This window comes from Accipiter gentilis, chromosome 11 (assembly GCF_929443795.1).
Source record: "Accipiter gentilis chromosome 11, bAccGen1.1, whole genome shotgun sequence".
Taxonomy (NCBI): domain Eukaryota; kingdom Metazoa; phylum Chordata; class Aves; order Accipitriformes; family Accipitridae; genus Astur; species Astur gentilis.
Window position 1 is genome coordinate 4,391,278 of NC_064890.1, and position 19,841 is coordinate 4,411,118.

General features: G+C 43.1%; 1 protein-coding gene across 1 annotated transcript; it reads right to left on the reverse strand.

Annotated features, from left to right (window-relative positions):
• Positions 1 to 199: 199 nt before the first annotated feature.
• On the reverse strand, positions 200 to 19,550 carry LOC126044554 (interleukin-2 receptor subunit alpha-like). The gene is made up of 8 exons (XM_049814389.1): positions 19,308 to 19,550; positions 9,603 to 9,788; positions 9,274 to 9,396; positions 8,737 to 8,964; positions 7,213 to 7,260; positions 6,183 to 6,230; positions 5,200 to 5,207; positions 200 to 334 (listed from the first exon to the last, which is right to left on the reverse strand). Exons 1-8 carry the CDS (start codon positions 19,366 to 19,368, stop codon positions 200 to 202), a joined length of 837 nt encoding a protein of 278 aa, XP_049670346.1. The 5' UTR covers positions 19,369 to 19,550.
• Positions 19,551 to 19,841: the final 291 nt, after the last annotated feature.

The following is a 19,841-nucleotide window of genomic DNA, read 5'->3' on the forward strand; positions in this document are numbered from 1 at the left end:
TCAGAACAAAACCCCAAGAGTTTCCAAATTCCCCTTGAAATGGAAATTCTGAGAATTTTGGTCTGGAAATGCTGAAGCAGGGTGTTTCTGATACCCACCTCCCGCCCCAGACCTGCAGAGCAAAACCGACTTTCTCGTCAGCTTGCAGCCGTGCAGGCAACATCTTCCCCGTGGAGGTGGGAGGTTTCCTGGGGGACACCTACGGTGACATCTCCCCGGGAGCCTCTCCAAAAATTGCAGCACTCCGAGCATTCATGTGGGAGCCCTCATCCCTGCTGGGCTTCTTGGGGGTTGCACAGCTGGGTCCTGGCCGTACACCGGGTGGTTGGAAGGGCTGTGTTAGGAAGACGGAGGATGGTGGAGGTTGGTGGCAGGGAAGAAGGACCAGTTTCGTTTCTTGAAAAAAGCCCCAAACCATTTACACGGCAGCACTTTGCCCTGCAGCCATGGACTGCACCCTCCTCCCACATGGACCTCCCCCAGTTGGGATGACACCTTGACAGAAAGGGTCATATTTGGTGTGGGTGTGTATGCCACAGCTTTCAAAATGAAATCTAGTTAGGGAATATCTTCCCCAAATTTCTTCTGCAGAAAGACTGGAGGAGAAAATAATTAGACACCTGGAAATGACTGGTGGAGGTGGTGCTTGCTGGAGTCCTGAAGTCTTCGCTCACATGCCTTTATACTCCCCAGGTGAGCACATATTTGCCCTGCCATGCTGTTATTCCTACAGAAAAATTAAATCTAGAAAATATGTAAGTAGCTGGAGTGTTAAGTCTGTGACTGAGAGGCAGATCTGTACTGCTTTGCTGCCTCCTTGCACTCCTCAACCTTGCCTTATATCTACTGTCTGAATTGTCTAAGACATGGGCCATTTTTGGCCACTGAACAGTACTTGTACATCACATCCCCACCTATTATTATTTTTTATTTGTCGTTGCAACCAAAAAAAACATGCTTACATTTAAACTTAAGAAATTTTTTTTTCTTAGCGTGGCAGGAAATGTCTTTATCAGGTTTCTTCAGCGATGCATTTACAAAGGTGAGTGACAGATTCTGCAAGTATTCATGATTTCTAGGGCTGGGATCCGGCTCACTTATTGGGAAGTCTTATAGTAGGTGTTTACACGTGGGGGTAATTCTGCAGGCTGGGCACAAACAAATCATGCTGCTTGGCTCCCAGCTACCCGTGCAGAGGAGGACAGGTCTCCCATAGGTCTTGTGTTGTAGCTTCCAGCCCTATGTAGATGTCTCCAACACCCCTGGGTGTCTCAGATCATGGCAGACACCTATCTTTAGGCAACCAGATCAATCTGTAGGTGTTTCCGTATGAGCTGCCGTCTGAGCTCCCAGTAGAGTCAATGCAGTCAATGGTTGATATGGTCCGTGGGGTCTGGAAAACTATTAAACCTGGGTGGACACCTGCATTCGATAGCTGAAGTGTCTCTAGACTCCTCTTATCTCCACTGTGATGGGACCAGATCACATGGAGATGCCCGTATGAAGGCACATACGATGACACATTGCAGTGTGCAGGCTGATTCTTACACTGCAGACTTCTGGAAAAACACACTTCCTCACACTTGGGTTGCCGGCCATGGTATAAGAGTATGTGTATTTCCACCCCTTGGGATGGGTTAGGGTTAAGGGAGCTGCACTGCCCTTAGATTGTAAAAATCTATTAATTGCTTCTATTATCTGTTTTGGAGACCGCTTTGTCAGAGATCCTTGTGCCCAAATATTTTTAGTTTCCTCCTGCATTTTAAAGGTTAGCTGTGACAGTACACATGTGAGCTTTAGCACAGGTCTTCAGAATAAACCTTCCTGTGACACGTTCCTGAGTTTGTCATACCTTTTGCTAAAATGAGAGGGTAACAGAAAATAAATCATATATTTTTCGAAGTTGAGATCAATAGCAAGAAGAACAAGCTGCCTTTCAAACATCCAGAACAATTTATTGTTATAGTTTATTAGTTGTTTCATGCTGAGGAAATCAAAGTCTACAAAATAAAAATACCAATCACCAGATCTCATGTAAACAAGTTAGAGGGGCCACGGAGAAAGCACAACAGTGACGGTGCCCCTTTGGCCACAGCCTCTTCCAGCGATGGGTCCTACTGATTTCTACTTGCTCTCTGCTTGTTGTATTGAAGGCTCAAGCCTCAGACACAAACATTTCCCCCGAGGGCCAACAAGCCCTACCGAGAGGTAAAGTACAGCTCAGCTGAGAGTTACAGCTTCCTGATAAAGAACATATACAGTTCCCATGCTGGAGGTGACCTGGGTTCAGCCTCTCTATAGTATTAATAGCTAGAAAAATTAAACCCCATAATAGTTGTGCAGTCTGTAACCCACTACTGCTTACAGGTCCCTTACTAGCAGTGTGTCTCCCTTAATTTCCAAGAAACGAAGGCAAAATGTGGAGAGAGAGCCCCTGAGCCAAGCTGGCTAGGAAAAGGAGGAAAAAACCACTGAAGCAGTGGAAGACATATGATTCTGCTCTTGTTATCTGCATAAAAATGTGCATGTTAGGAGCAGATGAAATATTTGCCTTCTCCAGTGAAATGCCCTGAGCAGGACAAACCATGCCAGCCTAACTGCAGCAGTTAACGGAGGTATGTTAGCAATAAGTAATACGTATCGACCGAATGAAGCAGAAAAGCTTAGTACCACTGCTTGCAGCCTTCAGAGCAGCTGACAGGTGTGAAAACCTATCATCTATTGCGTGAATACAGATTGTTGTTTGCTCCCAGACATAATAACAGCATGTAATAGACCATTACATATCTATCTTTATAAAGATACGTAGTACAAATAAGTCCTATTCCAACAGGAATTAAAAAAGCCACGGGAAGTATAAATATCAAGGGTATGGAGTGAGAATAACTCAACAGGAATACAAACCAGTAAAACAATGACACATACACTGTATCACAAAATAGAAAACTACACTAAGATCTCCTGCCTCCTGAATTACAAGGAAGGGATTCATTCCATTTTGCTTTTGGCATATGCTATGTAAGCAACTATAGCTAGTCTGGTCAATCTGGGCATCATTTAGAGTCAATGCAGAGAAACAGGTGTCTTTACACCATGAGTCAATTGGCCTGTATATATACATCTCTGTGTGTGTATATGTGGCATAAATAAATAAATATGCATATACACACACAGATATATAGGCAATAGGGTGAGGTGAACAGCCCTCTAAAGGGACTTATTCCTCCCCATTTTCTGCCTCAGACATAGATGTTTGCACTTTGTCAGATGAACCCCATCCTGCAGGGCTGAACGTGGCTAAAGAGAGGCAGAAGACTACTCAGACTACACAAATTCCCAATAATATGTGTCAAGTATCGTGGATGCTTGAGTCTGTCCTCAAATGCCTTTGTGCTAGGTTCTTCGGTGCTCTGCAGCTATGAAAGGAGCTGTCAAATTAATCAGCTGCCACAATCTGCAGCATCCTTTTCTGAGCTGGAGGAATAACGTAGTAACTGTTGTGGAAGAGGCTGATCCAAAATAATTGGGAAGAGGAGGGCGATGACAAATGCATGTGTATAGTGAACCATGAGGGAGTAAGATCTTCAGCTTACATGCAGAGGGTAAATGTGTTTGATTTCCTTTTCCAAGAGAAGCAGTGTAAGGAGGAGAAAAGTGTGACTGACTGCGTTTGACCTGTCTGGGTAGGGAAGGGATGGGGGGACATCAGTCATCCAGAATCTCATTTTGTGGGGAAGGAGGCACGTGGGCTGTGATGACGGTGCCATCATCAAACGTGCTTGGGTGAGTGGTCCATATGTACGCCTGGTCGTTCGGCAGAGGCTGCGGTTATATTAGCCATACATCTGCTATATGGTGTGAGGAGGAGAAGTGTTTTGGGGAAGCAGTTTCAGGCAGGGCTCTTTCCCTGTCTGTCCGTGATGGGGTACAATCCCTCTACCTGTACTCTGTAGGTGCAAAGTCGCTGTGTCCCCAGAAGAATTAAGCTGTAATATTTTCTGCCTCCTTCACGTGTTGGATTTGAGCATCCAGGCTTCCTCCTCATTTGCCACTGCTGGTCTTGGGAGTCGCTGGTACAATCTGGTTTCTTCTGTGGCAGGTCATCGATTTCATGAGTTTGGATCTGAATACCACAATTCCCTAAGAAGTTTTCTCTACAGAAGGAAAAAGACTTTACTACAGCTGGGAAGAGGCAGGTTTTCCGTGGCTTCTTCTATATTTACTACAAGAAACCACACAGTACTTTTTGCAGAAGACACCACTTAGGGTCTCAGTTACTATTTCATCTGGTACCAGCCATCTCATCATTTGTTCCACCACAGAGCCAGTGAAATGTCGATCACTGTTGACAATTTTTCACCTATCATATTCTCAGAAATCCCGCAAAGGCAATCTGCACCATAGCTGACCATCTTCACTAAAACATGTTTCAATGCATTGTCTACACTTTCTATGGCTTTATCCTGTCATGACCTAGCAAATCAACACTGCTGGTGTGGTTTCACAAGGTCCTCCTGTCCTCCTTTTCGAGAAAAATCCCCATTTAGCCGAGAAGCAGAGCCCATCAGAACTTAGTAAGGAGCATGAAGAGAAATGGGGATGAGGATTAGCAAAGAGAGAGGAGAAAAGAACTCCCAAATGTCAAATTGGATTAAGTAGGCTGGGGAGTCTGTGAACAGGAGGAGCTTTGGTGCATCTCAGTGTAGTAATAGAAACAGTGAGGAGGCCAGACTAAAATAAGTTTGAAGTACAAAGGTGTCATGATGTGACTGAGAAATCAGGAGGGTGAAAGAAGAAGAATTACGTGGTTGTGGTGGCGTATGCTCCACCAGACTTCCCACAGGTTAGCCAGAGAGAAAAAGACTGATTGCGTAATCTATCTGAAACCAACATATTTGCATAATTAACCCTAATTTCCCCACAGGATTAATTTTCCACTCTTTATTTGAACTGCCATTCTCAGTTCCACAATGACTGGGACAAAGCAAGCATGCTTTTTGATTTCAAAAGCTCTGATTCCTTCTTTTCTTATGCCAGTATTTAATAGCTGAACCAAACAACCCAAAATCCAGGGTCATTTATTTAATTCCAAAGAAGGTATTCAGACGTCTAAGCAGTGCAACAGTGAGATGGCTGATCTTCCACTGCTAGGGATTTTTTTTTTTAGATTTCACATTTTCCTGCTTCCGTCCCACTTACCGTATTCTCTGCTTGGTGAGTCACACAAAGACAGCAGCAATGATAAGCAGAACAAAAAAGATATCTGTTAAAAGAGAAAATCAACATGGTTAGCACCTGGTGTTATCTTAATTATTGCAGTTACTCCAACTGGGAGAAACAGGCAAGACCTGGGATAGGGTCTCATGTTGCCCCTATGCCCAGAGGCAAGAGTTCTTCCATGTTGCCCCATGGCTTTCCTCCCTGGGGCAAACAGGACCCAGCCAGAGGGGACCTGGGCAACTAGAGATTGACCGCAGCCATATAACCAGGGACTACCGATGCTGCGGTTCTGGCACAGTTTACAACAATCCTCTTTCCCTTCCTTTATCTCACTCCATTATTCCTCCTTATTTTAATGTGCGCCACAGTTGTCAGCAGACCAGCTGGAATCAAGAGCCCTTGTACAAAGTCTTGAATGTATGCACAGTAAGAGACAATTTCTATTTTCGCAGCTAATGGCTAAATGGAAGATAGGGAAGGGGGGGAAGAAAAATCTCTTCAGACTGATCGAAACGCATCAGTTTAGCTGTGAGGAAATATTTTATTTGCCCATCTTTTTTTACTCCTTGGAAAATGTGAAAGAAACACATCATTTAAATATTTACATTTTTTCCTGGTTTTTTTCCAGTTGAAGTTATTCACTGAATTCACAGAAAGTCTCAGAGAAAGAATCTGAAAATTGCTTCATTTAAAAACTAGACTTTTGGTAGATCTGTTTTCTTTTACATCCCTTATGAGTCTTTGAAAACTTCCTTATAAAAATCTTAAATGCTTAAACAGTCTCTATTTACACTTTTCTTACTGACTTCTCACCCAATACAAGGACATAGATGTGTCTTGCAGTGTATTTATTAGCTCTTATAACAGATATGGATCTCTTCAGTAGAACAGCAAATTGAAAGGCAAAGTAACTGCTCTGGGGGATGGAGTGAAGTCTGAGTCCAATTAACAAAATGGCATACCTGTCACTGGCAGTATCGCAGATGAGGAAAAGGGTGGATGAGTTGAACCTGTGAAGAGAGAGAAATTCTTGATTTTTGTATCGATTCGCTCTTCTGGTGAAGAGCATCAAAGCAGTGATGAGGATAGAGTCAGGCAAAGAGCCAGCTCGTTCCAACATCGAAGCAGTGACGAGGGTAGAGTCTGACAGCTCTCCCTCTGCACAGAAGACTTAATAATTGCCATGTTTGTTTCTTGGCCATCAATAGATGTTTCCAGCCTGGATATCAACATATGTGCTGATCTGACATCTGTTAATGGTGGGCATGAAGTGAACTGTATCTTCCAGGGAATGGGATCCAGCTAAGATCTTTCTCTTATGTGAAATTGGGAAGGTTGACTTTCAAGGTGCCAAGTTAGGATTTGGAAACATGGATTCAAACAGGACCTCTTTTTCCCCAGAAATGTAAGCCAAAAATTCCCTGGTGCAAGAAATTAATTTAATTTCTCCCTTATCCTGAAAAGGAAGCTCTGAACTTGAGCCAGTATGAGATATGGACAGATTTTTAACAGGAGGTCCTGTAAGAGTGGTCTGTTGATAAATCTCTTTGTGCTGAATGCTGGGGGGAGAACTGAGAAAGGGGAGGATATCCCTTATCCAGCCCCATAAAAGACATCCTAACAAAGAGAAAGGCAACATTTGAGGGGAATAAATATTTGGTGCACTAATTACAAAGACCTGACCTTGGTCAGGTTTGAGTGTACCTTTGCAGGAAACTGGAATTATTATTCTGTTGAATTAAAGGCCAAGATGGCCTATTTCATCATCCAGTCTCATGTTTTTCATAATTCTAACTTTAAAATTTCAAATATGTGTAATCTCTGACTATTCAATAGGTTGTATCATTTTCTAGGACTGGTATGTTGATGGATTATTTCCATCATAGCAAGAAGTTCCTTCATCCTGATAGTACCAGTGAAATTATCAATGGGAAAAAAATGACTGTCGTGAAGGAGGAGGCAAGACCAAAGAACAAATTGTGACTGCTGTACCTGGAACACACTGAACTGGGCACCCCAGGGAAAGAAGGGGAGAAAGTCCTGGGTTAATGCTGAAAAAGTGTGTCCAGTGAGTAAGGTGATTCATTCTTGCAGTCAGAGCAGCAAGGAGAGGCAACGATGGCCAAGTGTCACCTGAGAGGTCATCTGCATGCAAAAGGCCTGCCCAAACCATCCTGCTCCACCATATGGCCTGGTGTGGGTCACAAGGGCTGGCATTCATCTCACCTACTGTTATGTAGATGTGGCCTCTGAGATGATAGTTGTCTGGGATCTGCTATAGTCATTGGGGAGAAACAAGTTTTTATAGGGTGCAAGTCATCCATGCTAAGATAGACATGAAATACGGCAGCTAACACAGCACCGTCAACACCTATTACCATCTGTCAGTTATAAAGGCAGTCCAACTCAGATGTAGGCATCTATGCAGTAGATGTCTACAGTTCTGCAAGATTAATTTCCTCTAAAAGGCCCAAGTACTGGTGAAAATCAGATTTTTTCCACTCTCAGTTGGTAGGAAAAGTCCTCTCATGTTGACCTTGCATTGGCTGTCTGTAAAATTCAGCCCACAGCACTCCCCTACCTCAGGGGAGGTTGGGAAGATAATGAAAGCCTGAGGACAGTAGAGGTGGTGGACATCTGACTCCTTCCACCTACAATAGCTCTGCCTGCCACCCAGAAAGGGCCCAAAACCCTCAGTGATATCACAGATACTTGGGAAAGGGGCTGTGTTTTCTCTCTGCATATTGAACTCATGCATTGTAGAGTTAGGAGAGATGCCATCAGAAAAGGTGGGTAATTTGTGTGGGGTAGAGGCCATGAAGGTCTTTTTTCTTGCATTAACCCATCTAAGGGCATAAAAGCAAGAGGTAGACGTTCTGCAGCCTCACTTGAGAGCCCTGCTTGTTCCCTGAGCAGTGAAACTCCAGCTGCCAGACTGCAGTGGTGTATGTCCTGCTGAATCTGGGTCCATAAGGGCTATGGTGCAATATTGGTGGGCTTTTTTCTGTCTCTTTGTTCAAAACAGCATCCTAGGTGTTAAATTAAGAACCGAGCCACATCACTCAGGTTTAGCTATGGACTAGCTAAACTCTGGATCCTAAAACCCTGAGCAATCACGAGGGATGCTTAGATATACCTTTTGGAGTACCTTACTGTGAAGTAACAAGAGATGACCTATAGCTGCTGGGAGGCAGGAAAAAGAGAAAGGCTTATTCTACTATTTTCTTCCCAGTATATGAGAGAGTGGCTCTATCTGCTCATAAATTCCTGCAATTTTGCAGTTAGTATGAAAGGACACCCCAGACAAAAGTAGGACGCAGCTATGTTCTCCCCAGAGATGTCATCTCCATCAGTCAGAGATGACATCTCCATCAGTGTCAGAGCACTGAGGTCACTGATCTCTCCATCCTGAACCCCAAGCAGGTTGTTCCCTAGGACTCATGTGCCGAGTTGGGGGTTCTGGACCCTACATGAGCAGGTCATGACACCAATGTGATGCCAAAGCAACCATCTTACCTGGCGTAATAGTCTGTGGCGGCCACCCGTCACTGTCATTGGTGCATCGCACGTCAAGATGGGTCCAGATGATTTTGCCATTCACCTTCTTGCACGTGCTGGTGCCAGAGGTGGGGGATTGCTTATCGTAACCACTCTGGCATTTGAAATGTAATACTTGCCCCAGGTAATAACGGGTCTTCTTGCTTAAAGAGGCATGTGGAATAGTCTTGGGAGGACCACAAAAATCTGTGGGATCACAAGGCAGCACATGGTTAAAGCAGATAGATTTTATCTACTGCTTATGTTCTTGAAACAACATGATTTGTGTTCTTGCAAAAAAGTAGACAAGCAGGATATAACAAGCCTTCCTAATTCTTTGTTAGGATATAAAATACTCATTCACTTACACCGTATCACTTGTTCAGCCTAGGTATTATAGCAATTGTTTCTTTCTCTCTGTCTGTCAAAATAATTAAAAATTACTTATAATTCTTACACTGCTTCCATGGAAATCAGTGGAAGAAGCATCACAGTAATGAATGGGCTCTTACCTACCTTTCTGGTCAAACTCTGAAATGTTTTCTCGCCTCTGGGGTGCAGGGCTCTCTGTTTTTCTTTCTGGCTTCTGTTTAAAATCTAATTCCATCATGGGAGCCGTTGACAACAAAATTGTCTCATCTGTGGGAGAAGTTATATTTGCTAAATTACAGCAGGATGAATAGCAAAGTCAGAGCACCCAAACTTTTAGAGGCAGGATAGAATTGTTGCAAGTTCCAATTTACAAAGATAAGCACAAAAAATAATTTGTTAGAGCAATGCCCAGATGTGTCTTATACTAACTCATTGGAAAAACACCTCTACGAGTGTAGTCAAAGGACACTTACCAATGCATTCAAATTCCTTGTAGACCCAAGAAGCAACATGCTGTGTATTCTGACACCTAATTCCTGAGTACTGTCCACTTCTTCGCACGTAGCCACTGTCACATTCATAATACAGTCTGGTCCCCAGTGCATATGTTTCAGCAGTAATATCAGCAAATTCGGTCCTTGGAAGATCTGGGCATATTTCTGCAAACAGAAAGTCTGAGAATCAGGACAGCCTGTGCATCTACCTTATTCACTGAGGACTTCCCACATCTTTCTGTTTTATCAATACCGGATCATGCCCAGAGCTCAGCAAAGTAAGCCTAATTCTGCTCCCAGCCACAGGGCTAAAATCACAGCTGAGGGATGAAACTGGATGTCACGAAGGGAACATGAGGGTAGCAAAGCTTTGTTTTTTTGATTGTCTCTATGCAAAGGAGAGGCTCTGAGTGTCTGGTAAACTATTAGTTATTTTAAGTGAACATTTTTCATTTTAATTTTAGAACAATCCCGCCATCCAAAGCCTTCTTCATGTTGGAGTTAGTTGTTGCCATTGATTTTTTTAAGTACAGGTTTGTTCAGGGTGCAGAAAAATCCCTTGTGAGTGTCTCTACCAAGTGACATGAAGCCTGTATTTGTCTACACATTTTTAGTTAGGAGGGGCCAACGCGACTCCCTTGTCTTTCTTCTAGAAGAGAAAGGATGCTGGAGCAAGGATGTTCTGCAGCAGCGGGGAGCGGTGGTAGGAGGCACCAGGCCTATCTGCCTGCTCCTGCCCCTCCTGCCTGAAGCAGGCTGTTGAGCCCTTTCTTTCTCCACCCAGCAGATGGGCAACATGAAACACTACCAGCATTTTCTTAATGAAGTGTATACAATTACATTGTAGAGCTGCTGCCTGCACCAGAGTGTGCAGCCCTCGCTCTATGGAGTGAGGCATAATAAGCAAAACTAAGTCATTAAAAGTTGTAAACATCGGAAAGGGGAGTAGAGTCTCGGTTCTGTCTGAGCACACCAAAAAGCAGCTTACTGTGAAATAAGTTTGCAAACCTAAATATAACTTGTCCCAAAACAAGGACGTGAAGTGCTGTGTCATCAGCAAATCACATCTAAATATACGTCTCAATCAGTTGGAAGGAATTAAGTTAGATCGTTTCAGTGCGCTTGAAAAGCCCACTGAAGCTGAGCTGAAGACCCAGAAGTTGATAAAGGCACTACTTAATGATTATTTAAGGCCTAAAGGCTGAGAAATTCAAAGATAAAACAGGCTGGTTGCATCAGGGCTAGAATTCGGGATCGTTCGGTGCATGATCTGTGGCCCTTTATACTTATGCATAATAGTAACAGCTATTACGAGTTAAATTCCTTCATCATCATGTCTTCACATTTTCTGCAGTCGTAATTAATGCAGCCTTAGCAACCAGCAAGAATGACTGTGAAAGAGCCTTGAATCCCTGATAGTTGTTCATCATTTGGCATCTGCCCTTGACTCTCAAAGTGCCTTCTCCTTGAAACAAAGCCATGCCTTGCCTACAGCAACCCAGTCAGTGACTCCCAGACCCAGTCCTGCGATGCCCTTTTCTTTCAGAGCCACCCATCATTTTCTTGCTTTGATATTTTCTGCCCTTTTTACTTTCCATTATCTTGCCACTGAGTAAAAGTCACAAAGTTTGAAGAAGGCAACAATGAAAAGTATTGTGAGCGGCTTAACAGCTAAACTGCGTAAGGGATATTTTAATCCCCTTGTATCTTTGTGTAATCAAAGGGTTTGCCTTGTAAACTACATCAGACTGTGGCTTCGAGAGAAGCGACTGTACCCGAAATAGTTAACCACATGGTTTACCACAGGGTGATTAAAATTAAAGACTTATCAGATTAGCAGCAAGTTGAGATCATGTACTCTCACTTTCCCTGAAAGCTAAAAGCATGTTTCCCTCAAGACTTCAAAAGCCTCTTTGAAGCAGACTGCAGATCTGAATCTCAGCACGAGGCACTCAAACCTACAACTCTTTAGTCTCTTCTTCAGAAAACCCACAACATTTAGCCTACTCATCATAAAGGGCAACTGTTGTTTTAATCGATGATCAAATGAAGTTAAGGTTCTTCTGAACTTGGACACATCAGATAAGGATTGTGTAGAAATGGTGCCCATGGGTGATGGCGAGCAATATCCATCAGGCTGGTGCTCTTGGATCAACACATCCATGTTGCAGCTGCATCGCACACAACACTTCTAGAATCCAACATTTTTATTTCATCCACATCACTCAAATTTTTCTTTTCTCACATCTAAACCATTGCAGTATCTACTTCTTTGGCCTTTACAACCACATTCCTATCTCTGATCCAGAAAGCACTTGGAAAGATGAATTTCCTAGGTCTCATTGTGACCTTCTGTTTGCCTCCCTCTGTTGACTTCTAGCTGCTTCACTGTCATGTCAAATATTTCACTCCCATTTTCAAGAACTTTCTCCTTACCAACCACATCCTTTCAAAACATTGGCTTCTTTTCCCATGCTAGGCCAACTCATCAACGTGTTTGCTATCAAAGTCATCAGCTTTGGGGTTTATTGTTGTACCAGTCCTCACACTGGGAGAAGCCTTGCATGAATATGGACATTTCAAGTTGCCATTATTCCTCTTCACTGTCTTTAAACATCTTCTATATCTTCAGAGGTGCTTTTCTTTAAGTAGTCTTTTACTCATCTTTCAAGAACAGGTAAGCACCCAACATGCTGATCAGTATTACTTCTGTACTTGCTTGCCTTACATTTGGATCCTAAACTTTCTGTGTTGGTCGGCTATTTGTACCACACTTACACAAGTGAGTCCTAGCTATCAGCCAGGACTCCAGGCATTGTGGCGGTAGATGTGGTAATAACTCATTATAACGACTACACGCTCAGTGAAGTCTATTTGAGAATGGAAGCTATAGTTTGGCCCAGAAGAGCTCCCAGTGTTTTGACATTTAGCAGCATCACAGGTCCAAGCTAATTGCAGTATTCAAACTCCCATCAGGGAAGAATAAGTATCCTCTAAAGCTGCAAAGGCCATAGATGGTGGCATATAGGTGTGCAGGGGTGTTTCATGGCACTGGACCTCTCGGGATAGTGTGGGAAGACTGTGCAGAGATGAAGCAGACCTGGTGAGGTCTGGACCATATTGCCTACACGGAATGACCTCTGGAGTGAATCATCCCTAGAACTTCATTCAATCTTTGTGCCCGAGGAAACTGCATGATTTGCCTCTAAAAAATCAACATTCCTGCTGTGTGGGTGATAAAAGAGCCAAGGGATGAGAAGAAGCCAGAAAACTAAAGAGTGGCAGTGTACATTTACTCCTTGACTAGATTTCTGACTTTTTACGTTTTTAGGGGAGATCAACTTTGCTTTTTTTGCTGTTTCACACCTGGTTGGGAATTAGTCTGTTGATTCGTTTGAGTTGGTGTGATATGAAAATATAAATCTTACAAAAGGCCAGCACACCTAGGTGTAACCTGCCTCATAGCCTCTGGTGGCCCAGTTTTGCACAGCCCAGCTTCCCTCTGGGTTCTGCATCCCTCCACAGCTGCTCCAGGGCTACACTCCTGCTAGTATTGGTTTAAAAGACTGCCCTGATGTCACCTTCAAATCTCCTGGGGTTTTGTTTGCCTCCTCATTTTCCCTTCCCACATCCTCCGATTCTCCATCCCCATGACAAGGTGCTGCGTGTGCCTATTTCCTTCTCTTTCAGTCCCAATGTCCTCTGCCCTCCCTTTCCTTCATTCACAAGCTTCATCAGCCCCCACCTACCATTATCTGAGCCAAAAGATAGGTGGGATTCCTGCTATTCCTGCTTAAGCAACGATGCCTGATGCCATTTGAGGTGTCTTGGGGCATGTGGGAGCTGTCAGAATATCACATAGGAGTTACTGGAGGCTGGTGCCAGGCAGAACACCCTGCCACGCCCTGTCTTTTGCAAGTTCATTGCCATGTGCTAAGTAAAGCTTAACTGTCTTTGGCTAACCTCAGCATCTAGATTTTGGCTGCCCTCAGCATCTAGCTTCATGGTGTAGGCTCAGGGGAAAGAAACCCACTAGCTAAATCACCATCAGTTCTTTCAGTGCTTGGCTTTCTTCCCTGAGGCTTCCCATTCAAATACATTACTGACCCAACGCAAAACTGCTCATAGTAGATGTGCTGACAGTATTAGGATTTATGAAGCTCTCCTGCCTATTTCTCTTCCATGCCTGAGTTGGCAGAGCAGTGTTAGACGAGGCGTCAGAACAACACCTTTTGTCCAGAAGAAGTGAATAGGGAAAACTGATAACAGGTATTTTTAGTATTAGATAAACACAGACAGTGAGTCATGCCACGATAACCTAAACTTAGAATTTCCTCTGTCATGTGGCTGTGTGTCACCAGTGCTGACATTTTTGTTATGTCGAGTTAAAAAGGCAAGGTGCAAAAATAGGACAATTTTCCCCTAAATACAAAGGTGGTAAGATGGGATCAGTAGCAAACCAGCTATTCTGAAGATCTGGGTAGAAGTAGTGGAAGAAACCAGGTACTTCACACACCTGCCTAGTTCACCGATGAAGAGAACCTCTCCCCTGAGATACCAAGAAATCAAACCATGCCAAAATGAAGACATTTATCCAGATGTGCCTGAAAAGCTAATTCAGCCCTGGGGGTTCATATGCTGCCTGAAACTATGTGCTCTCTAAATAGAGCATGTTCTTGAAGATGAAACTCACAGGGGTGGAGAGAAGGAATTGATACCAGCAACTGGACTGAAATGGTAATGAACTTTTTGTAACTTCAAAACTTATTCCCAAAGGGTCCGTTAACAAGCTAACTACAGCGCTGCCTGCTTCTTATCCCTCTGATTAATGTCATTTATTGTCTATGTGGATTTGTAAGATGACAATAGATCTCAGCTCTGGGCCTGGGGTGCAGACCTGAAGTTTATGGTAATTGGCCTGTGAGATTTTGGTTAGCTGCACTGTAGACTACACAGAGATTATTTTACAAAGTCATCTGACTAGTAATGACAGAAACACAATGCAGATGAAATCACCAGGCACAAGTTTTAATGCAAACAGGGATGGAGAAGAGATTGGCCTGATGGGGCAGGAGATGGGTTTTAATATTCCTAGCAGTGAAGAAGAGGCATGTCCTATTCTAAGGACTAGGCAGTTCAATGCCTGCCGAGTTTTCTGTACTAGAAGATGTTTCTGTTGGAAATATACTGGAATATGAACCAGCAGGAGCTTTCCATTAACTCTTTGTAGGACCATAGAAAATTAGGTTTGGAAGAGATGCACTTCTCTTACCTCTTGGCTTAATCATGCTAACCAGCTGTTTGCCATTGACCTAGCCCTGGAATCTAATGCAAAAAGAAGTTCTATATACAGCAAAGCTAGAGTTGGTTTGAAAGTGGGCTAAGCTTTCTCATGCTAAGTGTAATTTAGCCTCAGGAACCTGCCTTCTTAGCTCCTTCTGTAAGAAGAGGAGCTGGGCAGACCTCTTTAGAGGACAGCAGACACCTAACTTAAGTTCTCCAAAGCAATGCCTAAAGGTGCTTTTCTCTTTTTATTGGCTACAGTGGTGGAAGAATGCTCTTACATGCTCATATCAATAATTAGCGTGGTTTAGTTAACACATGGATACCATTTTAAAGCTCGCTTTACTGTGAGTTCCCAGGAAAGCAGCCTGCAGATGTGTATTCTGCTGACCCAGATGTTTCTTGACTAAATATCTGTCTCCCCTCTTCCCAAACACAATTATCCCTCTTCATCACCAACTCACTCCTGTTCTAAGGCATGGACTGAGTGCCACCCGACAAAAAGCAGACATTTCAATTCCCTGTGTAGTCACTAGAAAGACGAACACAGGACATGACTCACTGCACCCTTATCTGCAATCTGGTAGATGAACTGTGCCCTGAAAGCACTCCTTTCTCTCTCCTGGCTATGAAGGGTGTCCACATGTCCAGCTCAGTAGAGAAGATGGTGCAGATGCCTGAAGTTAAATGAGATGAATCTCACGCCTGCCCTGGCAGAGAGGCTGGGCTGGGGACTTGGGCTGCAAATGTGGAATTGGAAGAGGGAGCATTACAAAGAGAGAGTGTTTCCTAAGGCAGGGAGAGGGAGGAAAATTAGCCCAAGCACAGTGCACTGCATTGAAAATGTACGAAGTGGAGAATGGACAACATTTGTTTTTCTTATTCTGGGTGTTTATAACCTTCTTGGTTCTGTGGTAAAGCTACATGGTATAGTAGCAGAACACAGAGTCTGGTTTTGAGAATATCATACGTGAAAGCCTTGTTTTGGTGTGTGACATTTGGGTTTTGAATCAGTTTGGCTACATTTTTGCTTAAATCTGTGACTTCAGTAACACCCTCCTCTTCGGTATTTTCATCTAAAGGGAAAAACACATTACAGAGAAAGAAAATCGGCTTTTTAAACAGCAGCAGAAACTCAGATCCTTTTCTTCAGCTGGAGCTTTCTCAGCCTTGGCTTTTGTTGGGTTGGAAGGGCAGTAGAGAATATCCTCTCCAAAAATAATTGAACTGACTGATAAGCATGTATCCCAGTCTTGGGTAACAGTGAAAAAAGGTCTGGTGGGACTCTTCTGATTTCAGATGTGGCTTTAGCACTCATTTCATTTGACTTGTGGCCTTAGCATGGCCATTGAGCTTTTTGCTGGAGCTCTCAGGAGTAGAATGGAAATTATTTGTTAGTGTTGATGATTTTTCTGACCTTGTAATGCAACAAACGTTTTTCCAAATGAAAAGGGCTCTTCATTCCTTATCCGGGGGCTCACACTTTCCAAATGGAGAACATAAAGAAAAAGCAGCAGATGACAGAGTGCTGCTACCCTGGCAGAGCTGAGGAGCAAGGATGCAACTGAAGAAAGTCATGGAATGACTTTGGAAATGTGAGATCAGAGAAGCATTGGAGGAGATGGAGCGAGGCTGTTCCAAGATTCAGGACCAGGGTCAGGAGATGTAAACTGTGCGTAGAAAACATCCAAAAGCTGGTCTTTGAAGATACAATTAATGCAACGGGAAAAACAGGAGAGACAAGGATGAACATCGAGGAAGAAAGCAGGGAGACCAAAACTGCAATACTCTGAAGGCAATAGTGAGCAAAGTCAAAGGTAATGGGTTTCTAGCAGTTCCTAAAGAGTGGATTTCTGCTGTGATAAAAGGGAAGGACATAACATCTCATCTCTGATGATATAGGGAGATTTCTCCATCTGAAGGCAGAAGCAGATACTGCAGGATCTCTGTCCATAACATCTGCTTTTCCTCAGTAGGATCACAATTTTTTAACAATTTTTTTTTAGTAATTTTTTTTTATTTTAGCTGTATATTGGGCACTTTGCTGCTGAGGGCCACTGAAGCTTGAAGGTTTATAAAGGCATTTGCTCTCTAGGTGACCTTACAAGAAACACTTGTATGTGTTTGACAACTTTAATTTATTCTGCATTGCATTTCAAATCCATGGGAGCGAGCACTAATATGCAAGTATAATGGGAAAGAAATTCCTCTCATTTAAATGACTGAGATCTGGTACCCATCTTGTGTGAATGAAATTCAGCTGAATGAAATTCTTTCTTTTGTGAGTTTTAATCCTTTCCAGGTTTCACTTGCAAATCTATTCAATGTATTCCTGTAAGATGAATAGCAAGATGGAAAGGTCATAGGAGCACAGACCAGCTTTTATCTTGTATTTGACCCTCACCTAGCATACTTCAAGCCTCATCCATGCCTGCAGCTTCTAGGCACTGCTGCTGTGCAGAGTAAATGAGATAAATGTGATGCTCCTCACAAGAAAATCAGCATTTCTCTTATCTTCTTTAGCACTAAGGTGTAGTTTAATTTTTACTAAATGAATGATCATCCCATGCCTTAGTTTCGCTAGATACATATCAGAGGACTTTGCCCTCTCAAAGTGCTTTGAGATCTATTGGTGAAACTGTTCTGTAAAACAAAGGCTTTTTATCTTATTTTTCCCCTAATTGTATTTATTCCTGATCATGCATTTTGCCAGAATCCCTCTTGCAAACAACATCTATGGCAGGATCTATTTACAAAACTGAACTTGCAGTACTGGGATGAGCTGAAAAGACTAAGGCAAAAAAAATATGAATAGCACTGTACGTTCTGAGACATAGTTGATTTTTGACCAGTTTGACCTAGCCTCTTTCCCTTTGCTTATGTCTGTCCCCAAATCTCCTTGTTGATCCCCCTAAGGAATTAAAAACAATAGGTCTTACAGCCACAATACTTCAGGCATCTCTACAATAAAACCCCCTAAACTGGTAAAAGGTGGTATTTCTACCTTAGCATATTATTTGCAGGGAGAAATTAAAAAAAAAAAAAAATAATATTATGTTTAAACATTGGGAGAGACATTGAAAATACAGGAAGCTGAAGAAAGAAGAGCTTACAGTGAAGAAAGCAATGCTATGCATTTATTCATTTATCAGAGAATTAAATCACATCAAATAGCATAAAATGCAACTGCTCTAACACCACACAATTTTTTTCCAAAAACCAGAAAGATTTCTGATAAATGAGACTTGCCAGCAAGAAATCTCACAATGTGTCCCAGGCACAGTAATACAGAAAGCGTGATCGAGGGGACCTGACTCATCCCAGAACCGATCCTATTTACATTTCTCTGGCTGAATGTCTTGCACCGATGCTCTTGCACGCAGCACTTAAACGCTCGCCGTGGGCACTGGCACTTCATTTGGCAATGAAAATGCCCCGTGAACGAAAAGGTATAGCGTTTACTGGCAAAATACTTTAACGAGAATAAAATCACCTGGGGGTTAAATATTTGTGAAGGTACTTCCTGCATTAATGAGTTTGGTTACAAGCGACAGTCTTCCCTTGAGATGCCCTGCCCCTAGTAAAATTCGCAGCCCTGCTAGCGGTGATCCATCAGCAGTAACAGTACCATTGCATCTGAGAACCTGACTTAGGCTTGTGTCTGCTCATACCTCTCAACCTCGACATCATCATCAGATACAGAAGGAAATATCACATTTATGGAGCAGTGAGAGTGTAAGATTTTTTTCCCCCCCTTTGAACAAAGCAGTTTAAATTCAAATACGCCAATATATCACCAGACCATTTCTCAGTGCACACACTTGCCACAAAAATAAGCCAAATATAAGCAGTATCACAATTTATAAAGTGTAAAATTCTGCTGAATGAATTAGCTGCCTCCGTTCACAGTTTGTAGGCACTACTAGTTGGGAGGTGTGGCTGAAAGAATACTTGGTATCTATTGTACCCATAGAAAACTTGGATGGCACCTTTTAACTCATAGCATTGCCATCAATTTTACCTACAGAGGTACTGACATTTCAGTGTCTATTTTTGTATTTCCTAAAGTTATATGCAAAATGGAAAAAAAACAAATTCAAAGAGCTACCTACCTAAGGTGCACAAGGCTGCTTTGATCTGCCCACTGTTCCAATGATGGGTTGGAGGATACATACATTACTCACACAAAAAAATATCCTGTAGTGCTCTGAGTTGTCTGCAGTTGATGGTTTGTGGGCAGAAACCCCATTTGTCTCGTTTCCTTAGAATAATAAATTCCTTAAGCTCTTAATATCTTTCCTTACCTGAAAGGAATCAGGATGTTGCGAACATCCTCCAGCAGCCACCACAAAAAAAGCAGATCGCATTCTCCCTCCCTAAAAGGCAGAAATAGTCTTTTACCTGGCTGGTTCCCCTTGACGGATCCAAACAAGAGCCACATCAAAAGGCACTTGAGCTCCATGGGACTTGTTCACATCTTTTCTCCGCAACACTGAGGATGGTGAAGTTTCTCAGAAGTGATGGGCTGGTGCCGACCAAGCCAAGGAGCCGTCTACTGCCCAGTTAGACTGGTGGGGAGCACCACCCTGCGTGCACAGCAAGGACTTTGCTCTTTGGTCAGCAGATCGTCGTTTCGCTGGCTGGCTCTGCAAGAGAGAATAAAGACTGCTCTCTGTTCAGGTATTGGTAGCTTTTATCCAGGAAATCAAACTTAATGCTCGCTGTGTCGGAGTGTGCCGTCGTGTGTAGGAAGTGGTTTGTCACATCAGAGCTACTGACTCCAGAGCTGTTCCACTACAGCTGAGGTCAGTAAAAGGGGGCAAGATTTTAATGGGTTTGTGCAGCCACTCAACCCCAAATCTGTGGCTGGACAGGCATTTGAGAGGCAGCGTTGCTGTAGAATAGTTGTCTGGTATGCAACAATGGACTTTCAGA